Below are 13247 nucleotides of genomic sequence, written 5' to 3' on the forward strand. Positions count from 1 at the left end.
GTTCTGTTGCTATAACAGAGACTCAGGAAGACGACTCAGATAAACATGCATGTCCAGCTCGGGCCTACAGAAACTAAAATCACTGCCTTATTTGACATCTTGAAAGAACTGTACGACGCTGCAGTGCCAGCTGGGGCCCTTTACACACTTTACACTTGTGTTATAGCTGGGGTATAAATGAATAGCATGTACACCGCCTAAGAGTAAGCTCTAATTTAGGCACGGTTTGTTCACGCTTGGCGTACGCTGTATACCCTTACCATTAAATCTCTACTTTGGATACAAATTTGTGAGTCGCGGGGTGCTATTATTCTGCGCTTGTTCTCGTATGGATTTGTCTTGGAGAGTTAGATCGTATGCTGGAGTGTGCCATGGGTGACTAAGCTGGGACAGTGTGAGTGGCGGTATTTTCTCACTTTTACATGAATAGCATGTGTACAGTATTTATAAGGACAAAACAGTATGAATTATGTGCTAATTGCTAAATTTGAAACAGAATTAATTTTGTATGACATTTCTGCACATGGCAATGAATATAACACTCTACGTTACATTTGCCAGGGTTTCCCTTGATGCACACAAGCCAGTGGAAAATGATCAACGGTGTGCAGGGTCAAGATTTATGGGCATTAATGCCAGTTCTTGCTTCCATTACTCCATTTCAGAACGCTAGAGAACCAGTTCAATTATATATATATATATATATATATATATATGTGCAATGCCTGTGCGTCTAGAAAATGAGAGATGTCAGCAGGCAGCCACAGGGTAGGTGAATTAGCAGAGTTTCTGAGTGGATCGCTGCCCTGAGTTTGGTGAAGCAGGCATCAGTAAAGCAAATGCAGGACCAAGGCACAAAAATCAACTACAGACTGATACAGAAACCCAGTACAACTGTACAGTTTTTTCAGGGAATTCCATCTACAGTTGCTCCTGTTGACCCATTATAAAAAAAAAAAAATAGCCAAACATATGTAATGTGGGCATAGGCAGTTGTAGGGATGGGCTAGTCATCTTGGTGGCTACTTGGGCCATCTGAAGTCATTAATATCATTATTTCTTGTTTTACACAGCGCCATCATATCCCGTAGCGCTGTACAATGGGTAGTATATAGTTATATATAGTATATAACAAAACAATTTGACTTATGGAAACAACAGGTCATCTGCTGCTGCTGCTGACCTCTGTAATAATTTATTGCCAGGCAAGATTGGGTTCTTATGATGTTTGCAGCTTTTTTTTTTTTTTTACTAAATTGGCACTTTGTTTTGGGTTTTTTTGCACAGTAAGATATTCTGATTAGGTCCAGAACAGGGTACATGTGGATACAGCCAGCCATCAACTTGCTGGAGGACCTCAGCAGAGCATGAAAGCTACGCACACCAAATTAGCATAGTGTATTCTCTTTTGCCCTTTGACGGTATTGAATTCTTGAGATTAATCTATAAACAAGTAAGTTCTGGTGTAGTGTTTGAAAATTGGTCTGTTCACTATAACAACCAACAGTTTGCACTAATAAAACAGGAATATTCCGCTAGTTGCTGAGGCGATAAGACCAATTGCAAAAAATTACATTTTTGTGCATATCTCTTAAGCCACTTATGCATCCATTAATTCCGTCCCAAATCACAAATACAAGGGGCTGGTTTTGCCATACAAGGGTCAAGTAAATATGCAGATTTTTTTCTGTACTTTTTGTATCAAAGCTCCTCTCTAAATCATCCATGGATCCCTCTACAAAAGAACAGTTGTTGTTAGAATATTTGTCTTTTGCCCGTACAGATCAAATTAAGTTTCACATTATTTCATGGTGAGTTCACAAAGTTTCAGCACCCATCAAGAATTTGTGCTTAGCTGGGGGCTTGTCTCTTACCTCATTTTGGGGAACCACAGCTAAAGGCTTGATGACGGCTGCCAGTGGAATCTGAGCCTGCTTGGCCATATCAGAGGACGTAGGAAAGCAATATGTTGTGCATCTAATATAACGTGGGCTGGCATTACCTGTGAAATTCAAAGAATTTAATTAGGAACAGCGTGAATAATAACTTTTTAGCTTCCCCTCCTCCAAATAATACTTGGAGAATTTAAAGGACCAAACAATCACACCGTAATGTATTGCATTTCCCACAAGCACTAGAAATTACCTTGATCTTGTATTGTACAGTCGGTGGTGACAAGAGGTGGTACTTGTCCTCTGACATTCGTAGTGTACACCTGGCCGGCTCTGCTGACTTTATCGCTGTCAATCACTTGTATCTGTTGAATAGTAAGGTAAGACAACTTGATCATGCTAAAGACAATTAACATTATAGAGCAAGTATCATTCCAGGAACTCATTCAAATGAATCAACCACTGGAAGGTGAAACAAGTCTCAGTTTCCACTGCCGTGTAACATTATTCTCTACTCTGAAATATAGATGCCTGCTAGAGGAATTTAAAGGGAAAGCAAACCAAAAAGAAAATCTAGAAAACTGAAGTTACAAAACAGTATACAATAAAATAATACAAACAAAAATGTTCACTTTCATCTTTGATTATAGGTCTGAATAAGTTATATCCAATAATTCCAGACTTTAAAGGGCAGCTGAATATTTCAGGTCTCTGGTTTCACTATGTTTTGTAGCACCCGTGACCTTCCCCAAGAAGGACTGAACTGGCTCTGTATAATACATCTTCCTACCATAACTATACATTAACTCGTTTGTACTTGGATAATAATGTGTTATTTTATGATTTCCAGTTTCTAATGTATTCCTCTAAGCATTTAATTTATTAATTAGAAGCAATCTGCTCACATGCAGGAGCACTGACAGAAAGATCAAGACAAAGGGAGAGGTGAAATGAGACTCCTGCAAATTCAAAACTATTGATTATTTTGTTATCTGAAAATGCAGACAAGGACTGGTTTTGTCTTATTAAAAATCCCATAAATTGAAAAAACACAGCACAACTAATTATGATTAAGTAATTTTGGAAACCAATTAAAAAAAAACAATTATTACAAGAAGGAACAGGCAGACGACCAACATTTATTCTGCTTTAACTCACGGGGCTAGGGATGGAGTCTGGATCCAGCTTCTTTTGAGGTGGCCCAGACATTTGCTGCTGACTACCAGGAAATGCACCAGGGTATGACATTGGTGGGCCTGGTAACTGCGCCCCATAATTGCCTGCTGTAATAGAGAAATATTTCAATCTACCATTCACATTTTTATCATCACACTAAAAGTTACAGCTCTTCATAAAATATTGCGGTCCACCAAGTGGACATTCAGAATTTTTTTCTTTGATGGTATGATAGGGATTTGTTTTGGTGTATATGTATATATATATATATATATATATATATATATATATGTATTCAAAAATAGGGAAAACCATAATTTGGAAGTGATGACTATAGGCATTTCACAAACAAAAGCATGCAAATGTATTTCAAAGTAAACAGTGTAATTGTATTGCATGTTTCTTACATTTTTTTGAACATGTCTATTACTTTTGTATCAGAATTTCTCCAAACACCAGAGATCTTAATACTCCTTTGTATAACAATTGTTTCTTTCCGTAATTAAATAGTTAAAAGACAGCTACAAAACTATTTATTTCCTTGCATCCAGGGCTGGCCAATTATTTCTAAAGGCCAATAAAACAATCACTAAAAAGATAAATGATTCCTTACAGTTTTGTAGGGAATATCCAAGGTTTGGAGGTTGGCCTGGAATTTGTGACTGAAAATTGTGATGACCAGCGATACCATCCTGCATGCTTGTTGGAGGCAAGCGGGGTTCAGAAGGTAACCCGTTGATGTTGTTAGTTGGTCCTGGAGGAACATGTGGGCCAGGAGCCGGCAGATGAGATTGATTGGTGTAAGGTCCTTGCATTCCTGGCCCTAAAGGCATCTGAGGACTACCGGATCCAGGATGCCCTACAAGAAACATGCAGGTTGAGAATTTGTGTTGCATGCTGTTTGGGGAAATACGAATTGAAATACTGCAACGTTAAACCATCACGTAGTAAAATACATGTATTTACCATAGCCCCCTATTTGCATATTGTTGAGCTGGTTGGTCATCTGATGAACAGGGGGAGGAGGACCATTGTTTGTGAGGGCTGAAGAATGGCCATAAGGTGGATATGAAGGAGATGCATTACTTGTGGGTGTAGTTCCTGGTGGAGGCCCTGGCAATCTAAAACAAACAGATGAACCGTAATTATATTCAATCACACAGCATCACTATATAAAGTATCTAAGCTATGAGGTAGGAATCCAGTACCTTTGCATGAAGTTTCCAGAGAAATTCGGTCCATTGTGTAAATTATTTTGAGTTGGAGGTGGAGCGTTCAGAGGGCCAGGAGTTCTGTATGGCGCAGCAGATTTCAATGCAGCTAGAAATAAAATATCTATGTTAATCTCTTATTTGACTCAAGTATGTCTAAAAAAAATTGTGTGTGTATATATATTTGATGGTGCAAAAACAGTGTACTGGTAATTACCAAATTTGAGCCCAGCAAATTCAACACTAGGACCAAAGTAAGCAAAATAAATTCAGGGCAAGACCCTGCTAATCATAAATAGACCAAAATCAGTGAATTAAACATTAAAAAATACTATGTAAACATTAGCACAACCAGGTGTATGGAGTTCTTGACCTGGCCTAGCTATCGGACAAACAGGTGCACCGATGCACAATGACACTTCCCACGTACCCTCTATTGCCAGAGGCTGCACGCTGTAAAAGTGTAAGACTGTAGCGTGTATCTAGCTGGCAATGGCATGTCATTTGTTTGGCCACTAGCCTTAAAGTGCAAATTTTAATATCCAGTCCAGCCCTGCATGCAACCTTCTGTTAACATACATACAACCATAACATAGAATTTGCTTTGCCTTTTTTTCATTATTACAGACCACTGAACCCATGTTTGGACTTTGTTGAATATAGAGCTGACCTGGAATAAAATGTAGGCATTTACTACAAGGAGTTTTTCTAAATCCCTTGGCAGCTTAGGCCTTGTATCCAAATGCAGAAAACCGCAAGGCACAAACTTACATTTAATAATGTCCTAGCTAGGTCTACAGATAACAAATTTAGATTTCCAAAATGAGAGCATAATATGTGGGTTGCCGTCACATTTCCATAAATAGGGTTTCACTTTTTGTGTCAAAATACCATTATATGTACTTGATTGTGTTGATATAATTGGCCATTTCAACTGCATAGAACTTTACTGTGTAAAATTTACAGAAACCAATCTTTACCTGTTCAGAACTTTCCTTTATTACTTCCATATTAATATAGCAAACAATATTTGGTTCTTCACAATACATATGTGGTTAAGAAAGAAAAAGCAACAATCCATTTTCAGTACTGACGTCATGAGTGATTTTTCCAAGAAACAAACTTGTTAAACAGAAAGACAGAGCAGTTCATGTTTTTTTATACCTACTTGGTTGGGATGGAGGAGAAGTAGGACTTGCGCCACCATAGTGTCCATAGGTAGGAGACATGACAGGTGTTCCAAACCCTGGAGGATAACCTCCTAGCCCTGGTTGTGGCTGAGAATATGGAGGAGGTGCAACATACCCTTGTTGACTCATTTTGATTATACTTTCATTAGCAGCAGAGTTCTTTCAAAGGATCTGCAACAAACATACAGACACACACATTTTTATTCTTTGAAAAACCTACATGAATAGCATCTGTGACTATTCTGCCCTTGACGTGTATAAAGGTGTATGGCTCTTAATCCACACCGTTACAGACAAAATACATTTCAGGTGCATAACAGTATAAGCAAATTGGGCTAATATTGTACATCCACCTTTTCCCTATTCTGCCAACAATGAAGGTTAACGATGCTGTGCCACTTAGGCAAAACTTTATAACATGTTTAGCACATAAAAATCTGCAGATCTATCATTTTACTATATCCACTGTAAATCCCATAAAAACAAAGAGGCTTTTTAAAGCACCTTTGGTTATAGGGCAATATATGTCGTGTTCCAGAAATTTCTAAAAACTGGGTGTGTGTTCCAGTACCTGGAATGGATTTAGTTATGAAAGTGTGAAATTCACGTAGGTGTTATATGTATTTTATTTATATTTTGAGATATTGTGAGATATAGAGGTAATCTATTACATTTGGGACTTCAATCTGAATTTCTCTAAAAGAAGAAAAAAACAGACACACACTCCATATAGATCCTCAAGAGTTGTTCCTTTCCGTGGCTATGTTAGGATAAATGGAGATGTAATAAAATGAAATTTCATCTTGCGGTTAATAAACACTGACTCAGAAATGTAATCTTACACAGATTTGCTCAAAGTATCTTAGCTATGCATATTAATTATAAAGAAGAACATCCAGTGGTCTATATGGGTTGCAATAATATATATTTTCATTGTAGCTGCTAAAGAGACAATAATTGCTCCATAATTGCTCCAAAGCAGGGATCACAAACAGGTGTGTGTGTGTGTGTGTGTCTGCTTAAACGGACTCTCCCATTAGGCATACTGGAAAGGGGAGGGCAGTGTGTGTGTTTGTGTACAAGGAGACGTGGCATGAGCCTGAGCTTTGGACACTGTCATTGCTTGCTTTCCCCGATCTAAGCCAGAGTCAGCATTATCATCCCTAATGCTGCTCCTCTCGACAAACAGGACGATGTGTGCAGAGCGCGACAGAGGAAGAGGTAACCCGAGGACTGCATTCTCGCTCTGTGGAGACGCATTATACATCAAGGCTAAGGTCTGACTTCAGGAAGTGTCCACTTTAAATTTAGGTGTATATATATATATATATATATATATATATATATATATATTTGTGAATATAAAATCTGCATTATTAAAAAAAAAAAAAAAAACACACACACATCAAGATAACACTAACATGTAGCATCCATCGAAATATTAGGTGGCTCTACCCCAGGAGTGAATTACGCAGTGGCTTAGGGGTCCTTTTGCTCAATAAATGATACAACAGCTAGTCCATAACCAAACAATCCATGATAACAGCAGGAATATGGGATTCAGGATGACAAACACTTGGCGGTGTTACTACTAGAAGCACTAAACTCCGGTGCTGTGACTATAGGAGGTCATCACTCATCACCAGTGTTCCCTCTAAGCTGTGCGCTTGTGCGCGCGCACATTACTTTTAGAGGGAGCGCACACGTCGTAAAACTGTGCGCACAGTACCTAACGGGGAGCTGGGGGGGCGGGCAGTCCTTCCAGGGTGCAGTCCAGGGTGACGCTGGCACTCCTCCAGAGACGGACAGTAATGTCCGCCGCTGGAGGAGCAAGCTCGGTTGGGGAGATCAAAAATCTCACCCCAACCGGCTTAAAATCAATCAAGGGAGCGGGAGGTCTGTTAATGCAGACCTCCGATCCTGCTCCATTGCGATGCGCGCGGCAACTGATGCTGTGCGTCGGGATTTGATGTCAGATCCCGGCGCACAGCACTGAAGCCACTTCACTGCACCGGAAGGACAGGACACAGAAGAAGAAGAGTCAAGAGGAAGAACGAAGAGGAGGAGGAAAAGTAACTAACAGAGGAAAGGTAGGAAAACATTGAGTGAGAGTGGATTAGTAAGTGTGTGAGAGTGATGGGTGTTATCTATGCTGTAGTTTATGCTGAATGTTTGTGAATGAGTGTGTGTGTGTGATAGCATGGATGTGTAAGTGGGGGGGGTAGCATGGCATAGGGAGGCTGTAATCACATTAATATGATGCCCAGGTTCCAGCATGTACTGGCTGCCTGGGCATGATAGGAGTGTGATTGCTGTTAGCAATTATATATATATGTTTATATATATATATATATATAATATTGCTGTTGGGGTTTTTTGTCCAGTTTTGGTGTGTTACTTTTAATAAAGTGTTTTTTTTTTTAAAGGGGTTAAAGTTTCGGTCCAGTGAATGCTGAATTTTCGGTCCAGAATTTTCATTTCGGTGCATCCCTATATACTAAGCCAGACACTGAAGCAGTAGGCCTACACCACATCAATGTTTGGCTTAGTATATAGTGATAGGGATTATGCTACATTATTGGCAATGTCTGGCTCAATGTATAGTGATAGGTGTTGTGCTGTGCCTCAGTATATAGTGATAGGTGTTATGCTGCCCCACCGTCAATGTTTGCCTCAGTATATAATAAGAGTTATGCTGCACCACTGTCAATATTTGCCTCAGTATATAATGATAGCAGTTATGCTGCAACACCGTCAATGTCTGCCTCAGTATATAGTGATAGGTGTTATGCTGTACCCCTGTCAATGGACAGAAGCTATGCAGATTTTCCCAATAAGAAAATAATTATATACATATATATATATATATATATATATATATATATACACACACACACACATATATGTATATATATTTATCCTTTATGCAGCGCGGAGCCCCCGCTCGTGATTCGCTCATAATTAACTTTTGCGGTGAGAATTTCACCTTTAAAATTAAAATTTTGCACAACAGAAATTTTCTGTGCACACCACCCAAGAAAAATTAGAGGGAACATTGCTCATCATGTAAGCAATGTAAGAGCAAAGATAATGTCTGTGTAAATCCCAAATGGTTCCAGTTTAATGGCAGCTAACCGAGATGTTGCTCTGCTATCTGTGATTTCCGGTAAGGTGGGCAAATTGACCTGAGCTTCCATTACTTTTCTTTATTCTTTAGCTCACAAGACAACCCTGGTTTTGAAACATGAACCTAGATGCACATGGGAATTTAATCACAGAAGATATAATAAATTTTCAAACGCTGCCCTTAAAAAGACAATCTATTTTAATGGAGTTTCGCATAGGGCCAGGTTCATGCGGCGTTTTCTAAATACTAAATCCCTTCTGTATTCTCCATATGGACATTTAAATAGTTCATTTTTGAGTACTGATCAGTGAAACAACACTGGCAAATTTCTCCCTTCAAATGGGTTGCCCTGGCCCAGTACAATGCATAGATCTATAGGATAGGAGGATAGGGCCAGCTAAGCTCTTTTGCAGCAGAAGTTCACCGGGATTGGGCCTTCATAATGTATAGTAAAGCCAGGGATTTGAAACCGCAACCATCTAGCAAATTCTCCTGCTAAATATCTTTTCAACCAATAGACGTCAAAGTGTCACAGGGACAAAACAAGAGACCCCACGAATGTTATGTACATGTACCAAGGATTTGCTGAAATAAACCCCACGAATGTGAGGCCATTGGCACTGGAAAGTTTTTTGCCCTGCTGAGTTGACCTATGTTGCGAACCCATTGCCATCACTGAGAACTCAATAGCAGATAGTCTCAAATTCTGTTCCAAACCAGGACCACTCCTGAAGTGGTGTAGGGCACAGGACAAGGGAGAACAAAGATTTAAGGTTCCTGCAGAGGTTCTACTTTGTGAAATCAGAAATTTCTGTTATTATTCAACAACGTGGAGTACTGGAAAGTCTTCTCAAACTAGATTACAAACCGTAGATAATGTTCCCCTAGTATGAGATAACTGTTGCTACCACATTTTCCACCGCCTTAGAACTGAGTAGGCCAAACATTGACCGACCCCTATTGATTCAGAAGCATCAGGTAGGGGTCATGCCTGTGATCACTCAAACACGGACCTCTCTTGCTGTTAATAGTGCCGGTTAAGTAGCTAACAGAAAGTGCAATGATGGTTCCTGGTCCTATGTAGCTTCCTAGGTGCCCCAACAGGTACGAAAGCAAATCTTTTGGATCAAAATCTTTTGGGGGAGCCAAGAAGAGACCAAAATAAGAAAGTAAAAGCACGTGCCACGTGTAAAAGGATATGGCCAATAGCTACCTTGCTTCTAGGATTTATCAAACTGGGATGTAACATTGTAGAACCTATGCGTCTTTTTACTATTTGGGCCACTGAGTTGTGAGCTGACATAGAAACATAGAACTTGACAGCAGATAAGATCCGTCCGGCCCATCTAGTGCCCCCATTTTTCCAGATTCGGACCTTAATCTGTCCTTGGTCCTAGCTCAGGATAGGTTTATGCCTATCCCATGCATGTTTAAATTCTATTACTGTATTAGGCTCTACAAGCTCTGATGGAGGGCTGTTCCATTTATCTACCACCCCCTCTGTAAAGTAAAGTAAAGTAAAAAAAAATTACAACAATCCATTAGAAAATAGAATGTGTTGAAGAACAAATAATCGGAGTGGTTTCTCTTATGAATTGTAACCTCCCTTCACTATGACTATTTTTATGCTTTATGATAAATGTGAAGACTTCTTCTTCTAGATGCTTATTTTATAAATACTAATCACTGTTATTAACAGAAATTTAGTTACAGTACAATCATGCTATCTCAAAGAGATTAATTAGGTACATGTACCTGTAATTAAAATGTACTGGATCCAAAACCATATAAAAAAAAATAATGCAAGCAAATAGAGGTTAAATGCAGTCCGTGTCTTATTTTATGGCCGTACTAATGTTCATTTTATAATAATAATAATAATAATATATTGCACATTTATTTTTGTCACTGCGTACAATGTTCGTATACTTGACACTCTTGAAAACATCTGATATAAGCTGCCCAAGCGCAGACACATCAAATGAAAACGGTCTAGAAGAACTCTTGAAGAACGTCTGCTATTCATGAAAGATTCATCAGTTCTAGAACATGACATCATTGTTTAAAAGGTGCCCGTTTTTTACGCCTGTACATTCTGGCAACAAACGCATAAGGATAGAACTACCTTACGTCATAGCATTTATAATGTCCATACGTGTGCCTCATGAATACTTCTGACATGTGAGGCTCTCACCTGGAGATGCAGGTCAAGGTAACGGCACACAACCAATGCCACCGAGTCATGTACAGATTATGACACACCATACGTCTCCTTCAAAACATTACGTACGTGTACTATTTAACCCCCCCCCCTTAACTCTTACCATGTTAACATTGCATGATGTGCATGTGATAGCCACTGAATCAGAATGTGGCCTACAGTGCTTGTATACACGGGATGAACACGCACAGCTATCAGCAACAACTAATTCTGTTAAAGTATAAATTAAGAAATACTATCCTACTGAGCCAATATTTATTGAAGGTGCCGCCTACTACTTCCCCCCCATATGTTAATGTTCACGTATGACACGCGGTAATGCGATATACTCACCCGACTACTTGCAATCTGAAAACATATGCCCAAGGTGGCATCTTTTAATAACCCATGTAATCAACATACACATGGCATGTTCACGAAATCCAGTCATGTTCTCGTCATAACACAAACGTGTATATATGATATGGGTTTAGTGAACACCTACCAGTGTACCATTATCATATATGTAACAGGTATGACGCCGGTTCGGGCCACACATGAAATTCCACTAGTTATGTATGTTTACATCATGTGGCCATGTCCAAATAAACTATTATTCAATTAACACAGTTAGCATGTACATATGTTATTATATGCTGTTCATATACATACATATATGTATACCATCAATATGACACGTGTGCATGAGCATTATTCACCTATAGTATCGCTGCCCTGTATCTCTCTAGTTCTATAAGTATGGTCCTCTTCCTATGTGACACGTCCTGTTAGTTTGCGACCACGCGTGTGATACGGTCGGTCGGTGTACCTGTCTGGAGCTCACCTGTCCGCTCCGTCCCGTGACGTGTCGTGCCAGCCTTCCACGGTAATAGTTCGCCAACTTCCAGCGGACCCGGCAGCGCAGGGAGCAGCACCGATGGGAACGAGCTCTGCCACGTCAGACAGCCACAGCTGGAGAGGCGGCGCGCGCGCAGCGCCCGTGTACCTCTCGGGGGCGCGCTTCCACTGAAAGCTAGCCTCTACCTGCGCCCGCGCGGGAGCGCGCTCCACGTCACCAGTTGATGCACAGTAAAACCCGCTGGGATGCGCGGGCGCCGGATAGTGCAGTCATACAGCGCATTATGATAATATTATATTTGTATTTTATAAATTATTAGAATAATAAGCAACATGCAGGCCCTGGTCATACTTTTACTACCACTATTTAGGCGTTTTCATCCACTTTTTTATGGGGAAAGTGGGAAAAATAACACTGAGAACAAATTGCATGTAGTAGATTGAATTGTGTTATTCCTAAATAGGGGGCATTTCTGTTAGTGACACCTATCGCGTGTTCGAAAAAAAATAAAATATTTTAATCTGAGAAAAAAAGACAATCCGTTCCGCAGAATAAAATTAAGGTATTGATAAAGTAATATATAGTTATTGATTTTGACGCGCAAGTTGCTGATGACGTGGTTGTAAGTCATCATGCCCTTTCGAAAAAAATGGGAGCGCAAGAAACCCAGCAGTGTTTTACACTACGGCAAAAGCGGGCGACAAATAGAGTGTAAGCTTGCAAGGTCAGGGCCCTCTTCTCCGTCAGCATAGATTAATGTTATTGTCCATATATTGTCAATTTTAATGTTCTTTTGTCAGTTTTCTTGAAACATCACTACAGGATCTGCTGATGCTAAAGTGTATGTAATAATCTTACTATGTCCTTTATAAGCTGTTTTCCCATTTGGAGTGTTAAACCCAGCGCTTCATTATCTATTTGGCCCACTAGGCATGTGCCTTGGGACCCAAAAACTCTTGCCCCACTCCCAGTGCTCTAGTGAATAATCCAACAGTTGCATTGCCACTAGCCACATACCAGCAGTAGCCACACCGTCCCGGCTAACCTGTGCCTGTGTTAGGTAACTGATATTATTGTTATTATTTATTGTTTTATATAGCGCCATCAAATTCTGTAGCAGTATTTTATGATAGAGAAATACTTAAGGGGGAGCTCCTACCACCCTGTCCAATGTTTTTTTTCTATACATAATGTTTTATCTTAAATTATTTTAAATAGTTGACTTGCCTATCTCTTTAAAATGAATACGGTACTCACTTACCCATGATTCTCTGGAACACTTCTGCTTGAGACCTAAAAGTCTCCTGGGGCTCAGAAGACTATAATGATGCCGTTGCATTCAACGTAGCATGTAACATCATCACCACTGACGTATTCAGCCCTAAGCCGATAAAGCCAAGGCCTAGGACAGCAGGTCCAGGAGGTGAGTTGGCACAGCCTCCACAAACTGCTTTAAAAGTCACCTTAAAAGTCATCATGGAGATATGACATCATATTCCTGCGCCCTGCAGAGAAGACGGCAGCCGTGGTTGGGGAAGCTGGGGGTGCTGCCCTGGGTCAGGCCTACCACAGTGCCCAGGGTACGTACGCCA

At 40.0% G+C, this 13247-nt stretch overlaps 1 protein-coding gene across 1 annotated transcript in view; it reads right to left on the bottom strand.

The window, feature by feature from the left end:
• Window positions 1-5598, bottom strand: part of LOC149289361 (protein transport protein Sec24D-like) — a 32417-nt gene extending 26819 nt beyond the window's left edge. The window contains exons 1-7 of the mRNA XM_089490742.1: window positions 5448-5598; window positions 4277-4388; window positions 4035-4189; window positions 3682-3927; window positions 3051-3175; window positions 2146-2257; window positions 1875-2002 (exon numbers count right to left, since the gene is read on the bottom strand). Of these exons, the coding sequence (XP_089346868.1) occupies window positions 1875-2002; window positions 2146-2257; window positions 3051-3175; window positions 3682-3927; window positions 4035-4189; window positions 4277-4388; window positions 5448-5598 (1029 nt within the window). The remainder of the gene's footprint in view (window positions 1-1874; window positions 2003-2145; window positions 2258-3050; window positions 3176-3681; window positions 3928-4034; window positions 4190-4276; window positions 4389-5447) is intronic.
• Between the last annotated feature and the right edge of the window lie 7649 nt (window positions 5599-13247).

The sequence above is a fragment of the Sceloporus occidentalis genome, unplaced genomic scaffold, assembly GCF_023333645.1.
Source record: "Sceloporus occidentalis isolate IW3139 unplaced genomic scaffold, rSceOcc1.0.p SCAF_46, whole genome shotgun sequence".
Lineage (NCBI taxonomy): Eukaryota > Metazoa > Chordata > Lepidosauria > Squamata > Phrynosomatidae > Sceloporus > Sceloporus occidentalis.